Consider the following 17,949-nt stretch of genomic DNA (forward strand, 5'->3'; position numbering starts at 1 on the left):
CTCCTGATGCTGGTTTGAATGGTGAGAAGCTGCTGTCGGTTGCCATTCTGGGTTCCTTGGGTCCTGGAGCTGAAGCCTGGATGCACGGTGCGATGCAGCGGTGCAGCAGGTGGCGGTGCTGCGGTGCAGTGCGTGGTGGCGGTCAGCTCAGCAGGATCCCATCCTCGTCGCCAGTGAAATATACTCGGAGTCAAGAGTGAATTTCATGCTCTTTATTCAGCTCATAGTCATCAAGGAGGAGAAGAGAAGACGAATGGCTCTTTTCCCAAAACCATCTGCTTATATACATTATTTACACAATGGGCCTTGCGTGATTGGCTACTTCAGGGCTACACCTGTGGGCCAATTATATTGTGGATTGACTTTTGCCTGCAGCCTGATTGGCTGCTCCTACAGGCCAATCAGGTAGCAGATTCACTTCTGCCAGCCGCCTGATTGGCTGCTCCAGCAGGCCAATCAGGTTGCGGATTCACTTCCACCTGGAGTTGGATTGGGTAGCTCCCGCTGATTCTGAATCCTATTGTTCTAGGATTCAGCTCAGTACATAACAGTTCTTAATCCCTTTAAATCAGGGTCCAGGAACCTCCCCCCCCCGCAATGGGCTGTATTCCTGTGAAGATAATAGCACACTATGCCAGCACCTTGCTTTTATCACAGGATAACTGATGGATGCCTAAAAAGAGATCAGGTAGTCAAACAGCCATCCATCTTATTTATATGAAAACTAAGAAAAGTGGGGGCGGGGAAGAATCACACAGATTGCCCAAACTCATTTTCCTTTCTGAGAGGGAATGCAGCGGTTGACAAGTAACTCTGTAAGCTTTGATGACCGATTCAGCTTGTTTTTCTTTACTGTGACATATGCAAATATATCTGTCTGCATGGCTGGGCATGAGTCCTGGATTTCTGCACCTGTGAGCACAAGTTCTTTTTCGGGGCTTTAAATAGCTAGAATTGTCATAGCACAGTTTCCCATAGGAGGTGCTTTTCAAACACCCTTTTAGACTAGTCAATATTGCCAACAAAAGCTCATTCTGTGGGATGAATAATGGTGACGGAGCTTATTTAGATGTTCATTTAGAGCCCAGTTCAGAGCCTGAACCTTAGTGCATGCTCTACTTTGAAAGCACATTTAAAACACATTCTCTCCCTCAAAGAATTCTGGGCACTGTAGTTGACTTCTCTCAGAGTTAGAATTCCCAGCAACCCTTAAACTACAGTGCCTATGTTTATTTTATTTTTATTTTTTTGAGGGAAAGAATGTGCTTTGAATGTGCTTTCAAGGTATAGGGTGTACAGATCCAAAGAAGGTAATGTGAGATAATGAAGCTGGAGAAATGAAAGTTATTTTTATGTATAGGAAGCTGGAGCAAGGAAAAGAGAAGGAGGTGGTGTGTGAGTCACTCAGGCTGGCACAGACTGGAAAAAAGAAGGTGCCCGCAGGGGAAGGAGGGTTGAATAACCAAGGCAGGCAACAACAAGAAGCACGTTCAACATATGTATCTCAGAATCAAAACTCTTCCAAGTAAACATGTTTGAGAGCAGGCTCCAAGACTTGCACTTGGTAAACTATTGTTCTCAACTTCTGGCAAGAACCGTTGCATCAAAACAGGGTGGAGACACATAACAAAACTTGTACGCTTGCCTCCCGAGGCATCTTGCCACATAGGTCCAAGACACATGAGCATTGGAAGCTGTTTTATACAGAGTGAGGCTATGAGTCCACTTAGCTCAGAAATGTCTACACTATCTGTGGCAGTGGTTCTCTGGGGTCTCCACCCCTACCAGGAGATGCCAGGGATTGAACCTGCAACCTTATGCATAACAACGACATAAGAAAAGTGCTGCTGGGTCAGTCCAAAGGTCCGTCTAGTCCAGCATCCAGTTCTCACAGTTCTCACAAGCATGGCCCGTACACAACAGCAACCCTCCACCTTGTGATTCCCAGCAGCTGGCATTCATAGGTAATACTGAGTCCAACAGTGGGGGTAGAATGCACCCATCATGGCTAGCAGTTACCACCCCTGGCCACTGAGTATCCTGGCTGGGACTGATGAGAGTTGGGAGCCCAGCAAGTGGAGCACCACAGCTTCCCCACTCCTGCTTTAAGGTGCTGCACAACTCTTCATCGTTTTAACTAAAGAAACAAATCATCAGGTGGAAGTTGTCATAATGGCTACCACAGGGGACCTGGTAAAGATAAAGGGACCCCTAACCGTTAAGCATAGCTGCCAAGTATCCCGTATCCGCCGGGAAAACCCCTTTTTTCTTACCGTTTCCCGGCGGTCTCCCGTTTGGTGAAAAATCCCGGTATTGTCCCTTAAATTGGCTTCTGCCCGGCGGCCATTTTTCTGGTGCCGCTTTGCCCTTCTATGGGCATCAGAAAATGGCGGCGCCGGCGCCGGAAGTCGCTTTTACGTGCTTCCGGTCATGCGCGGAAGCGACTTCCGGCGCTGGCGCCGCCATTTTCTGATGCCCATAGAAGGGCGAAGCGCCACCGGAAGTTGCGTCACGCAACTTCCGGTCATGCGCGCGCTGCCGATCCCGGATCTTTACGACCCGGACTTGGCAGCTATGCCGTTAAGTCCAGTTGCGGATGACTCTGGGGTTGAGGCGCTCATCTCACTTTACTGCCCAAGGGAGTCGGCGTACAGCTTCCGGGTCATGTGGCCAGCATAACTAAGCCGCTTCTGGCGAACCAGAGCAGCACACGGAAACGCCGTGGTAGGCCTGTGTTAAATCCCCACCCAGTCATGAGACTGACTGTGTTGGGACTTCCATCGATCACTCTCTCTCTCTAACCAGCCCTGAATTCCATGGATACAAGGTAAGTTAAGCAACCTGAATAATAAAAGCAAAACAAACCATAATGACAGCTCTGGTGGATTAACAATGATCAAAATAAGTTCAAATGAAAGGCATGTGAGGCATTTACAGTGCAATGCTATAAGTGTCTTCTCAGAAGCAAGTCCATTGTACTATTCAGTGGGGCTCACTTTCAACAAAGTGGCATAGAATTGTAACCCTAGGCAATGTGTGCAATACTTAAGGCTGTACCACAAAACTAGCAAGGATGGGGAATCTGTTGCCCTCTGGCTTTTATTACACTTCAGCTCCCATCAGCCCCAGCTAGCATGACTAATGGCTAGGGATAATGGGAGCTGTAGTCCAGTAATCTGGAGGTTCCTCATTTCTGCTTTACAGTCTGGGGCAGACTCACTTGTTTGCCTTATTTCAGAGGCAAATCCGATTACATTTCCCACCGTGGATTAACATGTATACAGGTTAGGTCTTGGGCCCCAAGTCCCATTCTCAGGCACAAGCAGTGTACAGCTCACAGAATAAACATTTAAATTGGGGCTATAGAATAACAACTCACAATAATTCACAATGCAATTCATTTTCCTAAATACAAACCATTATGCACCACACAAATTACACTGAATGCCATTAAACCAATTTGGAGTGTCAAAATATGGCTTTAGAGCGGTATAGTCTGAAAATAAAGACTTGGGAAAATAGGACTTCCTGGTACTGATATTCAAGCTCTGAACTTTGCGATTTTAGTGAATATTTCACTTGTAATTTCATTGCATTGGTTATAGTTTCAGAATCAGTGGCTGAGTGATCAAGCAGGATGCTAACTCAGAAAGAAATGCAAAAGAACACACACCCTCCCATTCAAATGCTGTTCTATGTGTACACCACAGGAAATTAGAAATGCCTAAACCACAGATGGAGAACCTGTGGCCTTCCAGATGTTGTTGAACTCCACCTCCCATCAATCTCACCGAACATGTCCAATGGTCAGAAATAATGGAAGCTGTAGCCCAACACAATCTAGAGGCCCAAAGGTTCTTCCATCCTTGGCTTAAACAGTCCATATTCTAAAGTTCAGATCTAAACAGTGAATCTGACCCTGCCCACTCCAACATCCTTTATTGTCACATATTTCCCACAAACTTAATTACAAGTTTTACAAGAGTTCACAAGTATCAGAGACCTGTTTGGAGGCAGGCCCTGATTGAAAGGTATGTTCAGGTGGAAGTAGGCTTTGGTCTTCCCAATAGACTTTACACAAGTCAGTTCCTTCCCTCCCTTCCAAACAAAGCCGTCTTTTATATTTGCATTTGTCATCTCACTTGGGCAGGAATTATTTTCTTGGCAAGGCAGCAAAAGCAGAGTCAGCTATGACCACAACCCTGAGCTGTCCGGATTCCCAAACTGAATGACCCTTTGTGGATCTTCATGTGTTTGGATAAGTGGTCACTGCGGGCAAATTTCTTCTCACACACTTGGCACTGGTAAGGCTTGAGTCCAGAATGGGAGCGCTTGTGGCGAGAGAGCTCATCCGAGCGGGAAAACCTACCAGACAGAAGAAGAGATATTTACTGCATAGTTGCATGAACCAAGGAGGTTGTTCTCACCCAGTGGCTTCGCACCCAGCCAAGGCAAACTATAAGAGATGATCTCTGGTGCACTGGGACCATAGGTCATGAACCACTCTTGGGCTCACACAGGGCAGGGATGGCAAAACCTGTTGGTCCTTCAAATGTTGTTGGTCTTCCACTCCCAGCAGCCCCAGCCAGCATGGCCAATGATCAAGGTTGATGGGAGCTAGAGTCCCAACAGCTTGTGAGGGGTCACAGATTCACCATCTCTGGTGAAAACGATAATGTAGTAGAGTGAGATGACTAGGACTTGAGAGCCCAGGGTTCAAATTCCCACTCAGTCATAAAGCCAACCACAGTCCCTCAGCCTAACCAAACTCACAGGGTTGCTTTGAGGACATGAAGGGGTCAGGGAGAACTATGTATGTCACCTTGAGCTCCTTGTTGGGATATAAAGGTAATAATAAATAAAATATAAACCTCTCAAAGGTGCAGAAAGATAGAGGTTTAATGGCCCATTCTTGACCCTTTATTCTTGTGTACCACTGGCATTCTGTCTGTCTGTCTGTCTATCTCCTTCCCACCCTTTATTGGTTCCTTCGTTTCTTTTCATGTATGAACCAAGGCCGACATGATATAGAACAAAATCAGCCTTTGACGATAGCAGTAAGCCTTAAAAAAAGTTCAAGGAGTGCCTTCCAACAAAGGAACTCAAAGACCTTGACAAATATTAACAAAGTCATCAAGCTTCTGTGAAATACTGTCTCTCTGTTTGGAGTGAGGAAAACAAAGACGAAGAAGGAAGCACAACTTGTCCAATGTTACATAATAATTCAGGAACAGACCAGACATGATCTCACTGACAATCTACTCAGAGTGACACATTAGAAACAACCCTGGACATGATATTTTCCTCTTTTTTTAATTGTCAAGGGGCCTTGATTGAACCAAAGTGGTGCCATTGAGTAGGAAAATGTAAGGGAATAACTTTGTCTCTTTTTCTAATCTCAGAAAGACTTATGGGCAGAAAATAACCCCTGCAACTTCAGATTGTGAGAAAAAGCTCATGACTAAGAATGATTAGAAATCTTTAACTAGGAAATAGAGCCTGAAATCGTCCCATCCCACCCCCACCCCCGCCTCTTCTCGCCCAATCCCTTTTCTTTCTGTGTTTTGTCTTTTAAAGCTTGTGGGTAGGGTCTGTCTTAACACGGACCTTTGCAAGCCGCTCTAGAAGTCTTTTTTGGCTGAAGAGCAGAACAAAACACTTTCTATGAATATGTTACATATTAAAGATTTTGTACATGTACATACAACATACATTCTTGTATTTGAAATGGTATGTGTCTATCTCACCCATGAGTGCACGCCACTGAGTTTGGCAATTGGCAACAGATCCTCAGGGCGCATATGCATGCAGGTGATGTTTCAAATATGCCAGTACATGTGCAGCCTTTGAAAGCAGTTCAGAAATCCCAACTGGTACACTGCCCTTTCATAACTTTCTGCACCTTGTAAAGGCAAATATATAATTAGAAAGGAGATCTCACAGTCACCAACCCTAGAAAGAAGGAATCCAGTTGGATCATCTTGGGTAATCAGCGGCAGTTATGAAATCTACTCTAACTCACTGGGCTACTGAAAACTTATTCAATACAATAAATAAAATAAAATAAACATTTATTTATACCCCACCCACCTGGCTGGGTTTCTCCATCCACTCTGGATGGCTCCCAACGGAATATTAAAAACACGATAAAACATCAAACATTAAAAAGCTTCCCGAAGCAGGGCTGCGTGCAGATGTCTTCTGAAAGTCAGATAGTTGTTTATTTCCTTGACATGTGATGGGAGGGCGTTCCACAGGGTGGGTGCCATTACCGAAAAGGCCCTCTGCCTGGTTCCCTGTAACCTCGCTTCTCACAGTGAGGGGATTGCCAGAAGGCCTTCGGAGCTGGACCTCAGTGTCTGGGCTTAACGATGGGAGTGGAGATGCTCCTTCAATCTTATTTAGAAATCTAGAAAATATAAAGCAGGGGTGGCTAACCTATAACAGCTCTCCAGATTTCCTGGACTATGACTCCCATCATCCCTGATCATCCACCATTGTAGCTGAGCCTATTAGGAGTTGTAGTCCAGCAACGTATGGAGAGCCACAGGCTCCCCATCCCTGATAAAGGAGACGCACACAGGCTGCAGGAAAGAACTAAAAACCGTGCCTTGTCGGTGACCCAGACATATGGTAGAGTCATTAGATGAGCCTATCCATAATGTCCACAAAAGAACGTGGAGTCAGAAGCTTGTTATGCTCACTGCCTCCTCCTCCATTTGCAGCTCATATCTAATGTAGCGGAGAAGTCTGGTTTTATGGAGCCCTGCAGAGATCAAACAGATTCCTAATACATTTACCAGAGCTACAAGGGGGGGGGAGAACACACACACACACCCCGACTTCACTTTCTGCAGTTAAGCAGGAATACATTCCAAAGTCTCAGGTCATTAGAGCCAAAGAAGCTGGAAGGAAGCAAATCAGCCAAGATCACGCAGGCACGCCTTGAGAATGATTCTCAAGGAAACAGTAAATTCAACCCTATATGTTGTCGGGGATTTCAGGTTGCTTGAGAGGAGCAAATATGTGCAACCCTTGCCTGGGGGCTAGTTCCAGTCCCTGCCCCTTCTCCCCTGTTTGGTACCCTTGGAAACTGCATGTGCCCTCCGTATTTTGGAAACAATATCGAGCTCCTCTTTTCACGAGATGCCCTGAGCAATGGCTGCAAAGCCCCCTGCAAGCTCTGGCAGTTGCAGGTTCCCTAGGAGCAGCCTCTCCACATTTGGAAAGTCCCTGCCACCAAGGCCACAACAGCTGGAGGCTTTTACATTTTAAACAAAACCATCTGCTTAAGGAAAGGGTACAAGGGGCAGCATGGCAGACACGAATGCAATCCCTGCAGGCTTTGCGACTTCAGCGCATCAGATGTATTCCCCATGGGAAGGATCAGCAAAGAAGGGAACCTATTAAAAGAAGGACCTCGTTGCCACATGACTGTCTTGAGCTTGTACCTGGAATATCAGCTGCACCCCAGCAGGGCACAGAAGTCTGTAAACTGCAGCTAATCTACTCATGAAATTAACTCTGGGAAATGCAGAACGATGAAGGTGAAATTATTCACAAAAGTCGTTGAAAAGGAATGGTGGGTTGTACAATTGCAGTGCATGGAGAGGCTAGTGCAAGCACCCTTTTATTTTCCTCTCCCATGCCTTTGAACAGCTGCAAGATTAGCAAAAATTGCAACACAGGAAACCTTTCCGTAAGAAGACAGGCAGCCATCTTGTACCAAAATCAGATGGTTGGTCCATGCAGCTCAGTATTGTCTACAACTGGATCCAGGGTTTTAGAGAGGGGGTCCTTCCCTAGGAAGCTGGGAACTGAAGCTGGGCTACTTTCCATTGAAGCATGAGCTCTGTCACTGAGATATGGCCTTTCCCCCAAAGAAAATAAAAACATAGCAATAGCAACAGAAGAGGAGCCTAGTGGATCAGGTCCATGGCCCATCTAGTCCAGCATCCCGTTCTCACAATGGCCTCCCAGAGGCCTGCAGGAAACCCACAAGCAGGACTTGAGGACAAGAGCGCTCACCCTCCTTTTATGCAGAAGCAAAGCAAAGCCATCATGACTACTTGATAGCTTTCTCCTCCATGAATTTTCCAAATCTGTTTTGAAGGCATCCAGTTAGGTGGCTGTCTCCGGGGGGAACAAATTCCATAGTGTAACTATGCACTGCGTGAACAAGTACTTTCTTTTATCTGCCTTGAATCTTCCAACATTCAGTTTTATTGGATGTCCACAAGTTCCAGTGATAGGAGAAAAGGAGAAAAACTTTTCTCGAGCCACTTTCTCCATGACATGCATCACTTTATGAATGTCTATTACATCACCTTTTACTCACTTTTTTTCTGTAGTTCCATATTCCTGCAACCTTTCCTCACAGATAAGTTGCTTCGTCCCCTTGACCAGTTTTGGTTGCCCTTTTCCGAACCTTTACCAGCTCTACAATATCCTGCTCAAGGTGAGGCCACCAGAACCGTATGGAACAGTATTCCAAATGCAGTCGCGCCATAGATATGTATAACGGCATTATGGTATCGGCAGTTTTATTTTCAATTCCTCTCCTAACAATCGCTAGCATTGTCATTTGTGAGCTGCCTGGCAGTCAAAGGAGGAACAGAAACCTTGCTGAGGAAATAAAAGAATAAAATAGGGCAACAGTGCTGTATATGTATCAGTCATTACCTGACCAGGGATGGAAAAATAACATGAATCGCTAATTGAATCCCAACAGTGAAATATTCATTCACTGTTGACTAAATATGAGATTTGTTTGTTTTCATTGGAATTGCTTCCTTTAAAAAGACACAGATGGTGATATTAAAAAGCATATTAAAAATGATGTTCTTGAACAGCTCCAATCCATTTCAGCAGAGCTTGTAGAGAAATGTCTGGTGGGTTGTGTCCAGGACGCACGCACATACTTCAGTTCAGGCAATACATTTTAAATTATTTCTCAACCTTGCAGTCCTAAACACACTTGTACAGGATTTGGGAGTAGGCCTTGCTGAACACAATGGGACTGGAGACCGAGAAATATACATGATTGCACTGTTGGCTGGGAGTACTAGTTTATTCTAGTAGTTAAGTGAGCCTATCTGATCCCACAAAGCTTTCATTGAGCAACAAATTTAATTGTCAACTTAAAAAATAATAATCAAATAACCAGGCTGTTTTTATTGCCACACACTTACCTCCAGCCACAGTTGGGCCAAGTACAGGTGTAAGGCTTTTCTCCAGTATGGCGTCGGAAGTGTGCCTTGAGGTGAGAACTCTTAGTGTACATCTTTGTGCAACCGGGATGTGTGCACTTGTGGACTCGGATAACAGAAGGGGAGGCTTTGGGGGGCCTGGCCTCCACATTCTTCACGCTTCCAAGAACTCCAGGCCTCAGCGTCACAGGCAAAGGGGCTATCCGTACGTACTTTGGTTCTGTGCCTGTCGTAGGGCTTTGGATGGCCTGGGGAAGAACGGTCAGGCTCTGCCCTTGCATTTTGATGACCAACTGAGCCACCCTAATACCAACAGGGCTCTGAGTAGGTGAGTTGCCTTCACTCGCTTGGTTGGGCTGGATCTGAAGGACAACTGGGATAGTCCCCACAGACCCTGGGATGCCTGTACCACCAGAAACCACCACTCCTGCCTGAGCCGAGCTGGAAAGGCCTTCATCCGGAGCAGCTACAGGAACAGTCTGTTCCCCGGGGCTGATCTCAGACTTTCTCTTCAGCTGTCCTCCTACCTGCTGCTTGTCATTCAGCTCATCTTTGAGAAACGCCATTTTCTCATTCAGGAACTCCTCAATCTCCTCCAGTGTAGGGCTGAAGTCCCTGGAGAGTTCCGTGCAAAAATCAGGAAGTTTGAGGTAGGCTTCGTAGATAGTGGTCTGTGGTTTCTCCCCATCCTTCTTTACCTTGGACTGCGAAACACCCGTCTCTGATGTGCAGATTAGGTTGGAGATAGCTGGTGAGTTGGAAGCCTGCTCCCCGCTGCAATCCTGCAGCAAATTCAGTGGTGGCATCTCATGCTTGAGAGCATCTGAAGTGTTGGCTAGCTGAATAGGAGCTGAAACAGTCAGCTGACTTGAAGCAGACACCAGTTTGCTATGATTTACTGAGACCATTGGTTTGCCGCCTCCTCATAAAAAGGTGTATTGATAGCTGTATATATAACTATTATGCCAACAAGCTGAAAATTATGAATATTGGTTATAGATCCACCTGCAGGAAGACAACCACAAGGAGGTTTCTTAATTAAAAAATAGTAATACAGGGAATACAGAACACCTGAAGGGATCTATATACTACTTTGATTTACTACTAAATATCAACCGATTCAGTATTTTGTTAAAAACAAAAACCCTCTTCTCCTCCCCTTTTAAAATAATTATTTTGAAAAATAAGATAATGCAAATGCAAATTTACAATAATCTTTTTGAGAATCCACCCATTGTTTGAACTCTAGCCAACACAGTTCATTGAATACACTCATTCAGAGCCATCTGGAAGGATGTGCCCTAAGGATTTAACAGATTGAAGAATAGAGGCAATTTCTTTAATGGGGTCCAACTCAAGGCCTTTCTGCCAGGGCTCTTTTCCACTTGAAAGCAAGAATGTAGTTCTTTGAAACAAAATAAGGTCTACATCTGATAAACGAATCAAAAGAAATATTAGTTAACCTCAAACAGGACATACTATGAATTAGAAAACTATGTGATGATGATAGACAGGTTTGCCTGGGAAAAATCGTATTTGTCCCATTAGTAGTTTTTTAATTTCCCCCAAAGTTAGAGTCAGTGTGAAAAGCATTTCAAAAAACTATGGTTACCTCCGATTCTGTTCCATGTCTCTGTTCACACTTACATCAATATTAGTTTTGATGGGTTTGTACTGGCACACCCAGTGCTTTTTTTTCCCTAGGGGTACGCAGGTCTTCTAACAGAAGGAACTAAAAAAATTAATTTTTTTTAGTTTCTTCTCTAGCATGGTTAATCATCAGTTCCATTGCAACCCCTGACGGCAGCTTCCTTTCCTTTCCCGGTGTTTCCCAAGTCTCAGACAGAAGCGAGAGTACCCCGAAACATTTTTTTAGGAAAAAAAGCACTGGGTACACCCCATACGTTTAAGGCAGATAGCTTCCAGCAAGTCATCCTGGGAACTGTAGTTTCCCCACATAGCTACAACACCCTTAATAAATTGCAGTTCCCAGGATTCTTGGGCTTTAAATATATGATGTGTACATAGCCAAAGGGGGGTGTATGGGGGTGTTAGGGAAGGATTGTAAAATCTGTTTGCTCCTTCTGGGGTAGTTTCTCAATCTTTGGTCCCCACCCTGCTCTCAGCTCTCACCTGGGCTCCGGGAAGCTGTGAGCATGTGACAGTGGCTACACACCAGGAAGCAGTTTTGGCTGGCTGGCTAAACCAGGTGTGGGTAGCCGATGGGTCTCCCAAACCCTTGATGTGTCAGGGACGTACCCTGCATGTGAAGACAGGCTTCAGTGGATTGCGTGGATGAGACCAATAGTGGGTTCAATGGTCAAGAAGGTGGCTTCTGCATGGGCTGTAGAGGGAAGTGAGGGGCAGGTCAACCTGGGAAGGAAGCCCACCTAGGAGAAGGAAAACTCTCATCCTAAACCTCCTTGCAGGTTTGAGAGAAGAAAGGGGTAAGGAGTAAACCCTCCACAAATCCGGAGTGAAGTCCCTACAATGGTTGGATGATGCCTTGTATGCCTCCCTCTGGTAACTCCTGCAGCCCAGCTGGTGCCAAACATACTGCTCTGCTTTCCTTTGGACTACATCAGCAAGGCCTAGTGGGGCGGTCTTGTTGTCTGGGAAGCCCTGGACCTCCAAACACACTGCCCTGGCTTACATCCTAGGAGATCATTTCAGTCTTGCTAATACAGAAGTTTGCTGTATTAGCAAGGGAGGCACACTCCATTGCCTCTCAAGGCAGACAGGTGCCAACAACATAGCCAAAGTGGGGAGGAGGTAACCCAGACTGGATCGAGAGAACCCACAGCCTCTGACAGTGTGTGAAGGCATGAAATTCCTTCAGCTTTGTCCATGCTGCTCTTTGCCATTGCTATCTTCTCAAATTGCTGAAAGCCCAGCTGGAGATTGGGGAAGCATTTTTCAATAAACACACCTAGCCTTGAAGGGAGCAGCATTTAAAGTATTTCAAGGTCTGCCAGCGGCAACACAGGGGTCAAAGACCTGATGTTGCTCAATGGCACTCCATAACCCCATTCACAAGATTGGAAGGGCCTCTTGTCTTGCTCCCACACTAGATCAACACCTACTCCAGGTGTTTACAAAAGACAGAATGGGAGGAACCAACCTCATTCTTATAGTTTCCCCTCCCATTCTGTCTTTGACAGTGTTTGATTAAAATCAAGTCCAGAGGTTGTTGAATCGTAATAATTCCATAATAATAATAATAATAATAATAATTATTTATTATTTATACCCCACCCCAGCCACCCTGGGCAGCTTCCAGCAAAACATTAAAATACAATAATCTATTAAACATTAAAAGCTTGTGCGCGTTTTCCCCTTTCCCCCTACAAATCCACAACATAGAGATAGTAAGAGCTAGAGACCTGACCATTAGTTTCTTACAGGCCAGTTTTCAGTCGACACCATTCATTTTTCACTGCTAAAATGTTTCCTGTTTGTAATTACATGCCTCTTCCTTCCTTTCTTTTTTCCTTAAAAAAGTGTTTGTTAGGGCTTTTTACAAATTAATTTTCTGGCAGGTGGTAAAGAAAATGAACACTGTCAAGGCTCAGTCCCACTTTATTTTTAGTAGGCAGGAAAGGCACATTTTGTATTTGTGGGAATTTTGCCATAATCCATCTTTAAAATCTTGTCTGTGTTTTAAAGCATCCCCACTTCATCTTTAATGGGGCACATATTTATTTTGGCACTGTAATGGCCTTTGCCTATACAGTATATACAAAGTTGTGTACAATTATTTTGGATGTTTGTGTGCATTCCCAAGAACAAACAGTCAAGTGAAAACTGGATGTGTGAACTGGATTTAGATACAGGTATAAGTAAAGTTTTGTGAGCAGAGTTAAGGTGTGCTCTGCCTATTTTTGCCAACAAACATAATTTATTATTTTTTTAGTCCCAACTTACCAAACTAAACACTGAAAAACAAAATAGCCAGTTACATCTTTTAATTAGTGTCATGTCTCTATCATATTTTTCCTCTTTAACGTGTATGTAAGCATATATCTAAGATCCTCTAGCAACCTGAAGATTTTCTGTATACTTCATGATATTACAGCTCATACTTTACTAATCTGATGAACATCTTTGATAAATGTTTCTGCATATGTCCCTGATTTGTGAATGTGATAAAATTACACCACACTATATACAAGATCAAATATATTATCCCCTGCCTTTAGCTAATTTAAGTTGGTCAATTTTTCTGCCATAGCTATTTGCTACAGCTCACTGTACCAAGCACTCAATGCCAAAAGTTCTGTAGTTTCCCAATTCTGTGTTTACTTTATCTCTGTTGCATAAGGCATAAAAAGGAACAGAGAGCTATAACCAAGATCACTACAATATATGACCTCAGTTTTTAAGTTTTGGGATTTTTCCATGCTGCATTTAGGAGAAAAACCACAATGGTAGAGCACAAACTTGACATGAGTCAGCAGTGTGATGCAGCAGCTAAAAAAGCCAATGCAATTCTGGGCTGCATCAATAGGAGTATAGCATCTAGATCTAGGGAAGTAATAGTACCACTGTATTCTGCTCTGGTCAGACTTCACCTGGAGTACTGTGTCCAGTTCTGGGCACCACAGTTCAAGAAGGATACTGACAAGCTGGAACGTGTCCAGAAGAGGGCAACAAAAATGGTCAAAGGCCTGGAAACGATGCCTTATGAGGAACGGCTTAGGGAGCTGGGTATGTTTAGCCTGGAGAAGAGAAGGTTAAGGGGTGATATGATAGCCATGTTCAAATATATGAAAGGATGTCATATGGAGGAGGGAGAAAGATTGTTTTCTGCTGCTCCAGAGAAGCGGACACGGAGCAATGGATTCAAACTACAAGAAAGAAGATTCCACCTAAACATTAGGAAGAACTTCCTGACAGTAAGAGCTGTTCGGCAATGGAATTTGCTACCAAGGAGTGTGGTGGAGTCTCCTTCTTTGGAGGTCTTTAAGCAGAGGCTTGACAGGCATATGTCAAGAATGCTTTGATGGTGTTTCCTGCTTGGCAGGGGGTTGGACTGGATGGCCCTTGTGGTCTCTTCCAACTATGATTCTATTGCTTTGCATGCAGAAGATACTCTCTAGGTTAAAATTCTTGCAACGTTTTTAAATGTTTTGCTTATGTTTCTTATTTTACCTTTAATTGCATCATTGTTTCACTTTGGTGTCTGCCACCTTGGGCTCTTTTGAAGGGACAAGTAGGATAGGAAATAAATATATAAAAACATATCCATTCAAAATACGGTAACCATTGTAGCAGGTGATGGTGATGTAGCCCAGGCTACTTCCAGGTTTTGCTGTCCCTGGCCATAATACAAATAAATGATGGCACACAAAAACAAAATAAGGTATACCCCCCCACACACACACAAACTATGCATCACCACACATGTATATGACATACAGCCCATAGTCCCCACTCTCCAGCGATCTACTTTCATACCCGCTTGGGTGTCATGGGCTTTGAAGACACTCAAACTCAGGACACAAGGGAGAAATGTGCTAAGAGGAAGCACGCTTGGCAAATCCACACCGTGATCAGTTCCCACCCAGAAACCAATGTCCCCACTGTGGAAGGACATGTGGATCCAGAATTGGCCTCCACAGTCATGGTTAAAACCGTGGTTATGGAAGACAATCTTACTCAGCTACGAGTGATCGCCAAAGAAGAAGGAAGATGAATTGGAGAGAGGGGTGTCAACTTGAATAAAGCATTTTTGGGAGGGAGCAGTTAATCCCCGCCCTGCATACTTGATCACATGATGCAGCATGCACATATATTATTTGAATGGCAATGCCCATCCACTGGCCACCTCAAATATTTTATTGGGAACCTCTGCCCCTCGGAGTTGGATCTTCTGACTGCTGAGAGATTTTCTAGGGCGATTGTTGTTTGCACCCTGCTCGGGCCCGGCTGCACCTCAAATGGAGGTCGGTTTCACCAGCGTCTAGATATGCCTCTGGCCTGGGCAATGGTTAAACACGGGGTGGGAGAGGTAGAAACCATGTGAAGAAAAGTCTCTCACTCCAGCAACCACCGGGCTTGGGGAATGGAGAAGGCGGGGCCGAGCTTCTCGTCTACCTATTTGTCTCGATCAGATACTGAAGAGCATAAATATGAACCGCGCAGGCCACGCGCACCGTGCTCAGTCGGAAATCATGTGTTTGCCCGGGGCAGACCACCCCCTACCATCGGGCAGCGCTCTTGGAAGCGCCGAGCTCATGCGACTTGCCCTACGGAAAGATGACGACGGCACCCTTTCCGTCTGCCCTCCCCATTCAGGGCAACCTCCAATCAAGCAGCAGGGGGCAGGCCTGCCGTCAATCAACGGATCCTCGCGCTTCCCATAGGGCGGCGCAGGGCCGCATCCCACCCCGTTGCTACAGTTTGTTGTGGGACGAGCGTCGAGTTTCTCGCGTCCGCCACGCAGCCCTTTTTTCGCTCCACGCGATTGCAACACGTCTCCCTTGCCCTAGAAGCTGAGCGTGTTTGGCCGGATTCCCGCACTTAAAACCCGATTGCATCTGTCAGCGTGGAGGGAGGGACGCGCATAGTCTGCATTTCTGGATTAGCGCTTTCGCGGGGCGAAGATCGTCTGGAAAATCCGCTCGAGATTTCCCTCCGAAGGTCATCGGACTCAATTGCAAGCCCGAAGTTAACTTGCCGCGCGAGTTATTTGGAGCGCCTTACCCCCCGCGCTCCAAATAAACTCAAGAGGGGCAGATAAAAATAAGAACAAATATACAGGAAGATCCGCCTCCTGAACTCTTAAGATTTCAGTGGGAGCGATTGGGCAACGTCTTTTATCACATTCATCAACAAACACATCACACACCTCGGCTAGCCGGACAGGTGAGCCCAAAATTCCATCCCTGCCACTCAGCCTGTTGTGATCAAACTTCTTAGCTTGGGAAAGGGCGCGTGCCCTGAACAGGATGGGGCAAGTCGCGCGCGCCCCAGCGATCCCTACACTTAGTGCCCCTTCCCCACCAGGTCTCTCTAACTCGGGGGCAGAATTCCACCGCTGGCTCGCTCCAGGCGCGCGCGCACCCCAGCGACCCCATCCCTTGTCACGGGCCGTATCCCGGGGGGGGCGCTTATCTTGCACCCCCTCACCGGCTCGGCTGCTCCGCTCGCCCTTACCATCGCCCAGCTGCCAGCGACGTCGCGCTCCTTTCCCTGCTGGCGCTCGGTCTACCTCTTGCGCTCTCGCCGCTCACATGACGCGGGGAAAGTGCCTGCTGAAGCAAACTGCGCCGCCCCCTCGAAGGCTTGGCTCCATCCTAGCTGCCCCATTGGGCAGGCTGTCGCAGGGGCTCGCCTGGCCCTGCATCCCGGAGAACCACGTGGCGGCCGCTCGCGGAGAACACGGTCCGTCAGCGCGTGGCTGCAGAAGGGGCGCAGCCGCGGGTAGCTAATTGGACTTAATGCGCGCATGTGTGCTCATGTGTACAAAATCATCACCTGATTTTGTATTAGGTCATTTACTTCAAAATGCGATAAGCTGTCCGTCTCTTGAGTCTGGAGACCGAGCTTATTTGGTTCATTTGAACTGATTTTACACTTATAATGCCGTAATTAAAAGTTGTGCAGCTGTTACACAACTTGGCATTAATTAAAGAACACATCTGTGGACACATCTGCAAGAACTGTTTATTAGGGTCGGTATGGGTAGTCGATTTCATTGGGGGAAGTCCTTCCCTTGCTCAGCTATGCTGAAATCCCATCAGAGAATGATGTCTGATAGCATGCAAACCACCTGAATCGAGGCAATATATTCTTCAATTTAGTTATATCTGTGTTTCTCAACCCGGTGTCTGTGCATCCCCAGACCTAGGTATGTGAAGATCAGGGGTGCATGTGTTTCCAAAAAATATCTCCAAAGTAAGTTAAACTTTAACAATATTTTAAAAAATGAATGAATGAAATGTCATACTTAGAATGTGGGAAGATCATCTGCAGTTTATTATAGGATATGATCTGCACATCATCATGGGTTTATGTATTTCATTAAATTTATATTCCACTTGATTGTAGTAACCAAACAAGAAAACCTCAAAGTGGTTCAGCATTGTATCACCAGTAGTGTGGCATACATTATACACAGCACAGCATGGTGCTATTAATTGGTCATATGCTTATTGGTGCTGTTCGTTTCCATTAATTTTGAGAACTTCGGACATGCCATTTGCTATTGCCTATCAGATCATCAATTTAAGGCAAGGTTTTCTTAGTGTGCAGTTGGAAAAATGGGGAGAAAACTAGGCATGCTGGATGTATGTCTTAAGCATTTATTAAATGACAGGCAAAGTCAGGGACACTATGTATTACCATTATTAGTCTATATTTATACCCCATCTGATTTTTATTTTTGCTTTCTTGGAGAAGTGCCACCCTCAACATCCCCCCCTCCAAATTTGAGGCCATCTAGAAATCCTCTGAAAAAGCTTCGTCGTTTGGTGACTTGATTCTGCAGACAATACAAAATACTCTTGCTGAGGGAACTGAGCAGACTATCCAGCCAAGGGCACAGCACACGGTGAGGAACACTTTTATCAGTGGTGTTCAGTCCTTGCCAGAGCATCTGTTATGTGATTCAACTTCCAAATATGATTCCAAACAATTCACTTGGATTATGTGGGATGGAAGTACGTATGAGGCCATCCATTTACCTCACCCTTCCTGGTAGCCTTCTAAAACAATAGCCATGGGGTCATCGCAGTGT

General features: G+C 45.4%; 1 protein-coding gene across 3 annotated transcripts in view; it reads right to left on the reverse strand.

Moving 5' to 3' along the window:
- ELK4 (ETS transcription factor ELK4) overlaps nucleotides 1-16,573 on the reverse strand; it is a 52,559-nt gene extending 35,986 nt beyond the window's left edge. For 2 of the 3 annotated variants that reach the window (XM_060277104.1, XM_060277103.1), the window contains exons 1-2: nucleotides 16,368-16,573; nucleotides 9,737-10,214 (exon numbers count right to left, since the gene is read on the reverse strand). In XM_060277104.1, the coding sequence (XP_060133087.1) occupies nucleotides 9,737-10,117 (381 nt within the window). In that variant the 5' untranslated portion in view covers nucleotides 10,118-10,214; nucleotides 16,368-16,573. Of the gene's footprint in view, nucleotides 1-9,191; nucleotides 9,331-9,736; nucleotides 10,215-16,367 lie in introns of those variants that run through there. The other variant, XM_060277108.1, reaches the window with a different exon arrangement.
- Between the last annotated feature and the right edge of the window lie 1,376 nt (nucleotides 16,574-17,949).

This window comes from Zootoca vivipara, chromosome 7, assembly GCF_963506605.1.
Source record: "Zootoca vivipara chromosome 7, rZooViv1.1, whole genome shotgun sequence".
Classification (NCBI taxonomy): Eukaryota; Metazoa; Chordata; class Lepidosauria; order Squamata; family Lacertidae; genus Zootoca; species Zootoca vivipara.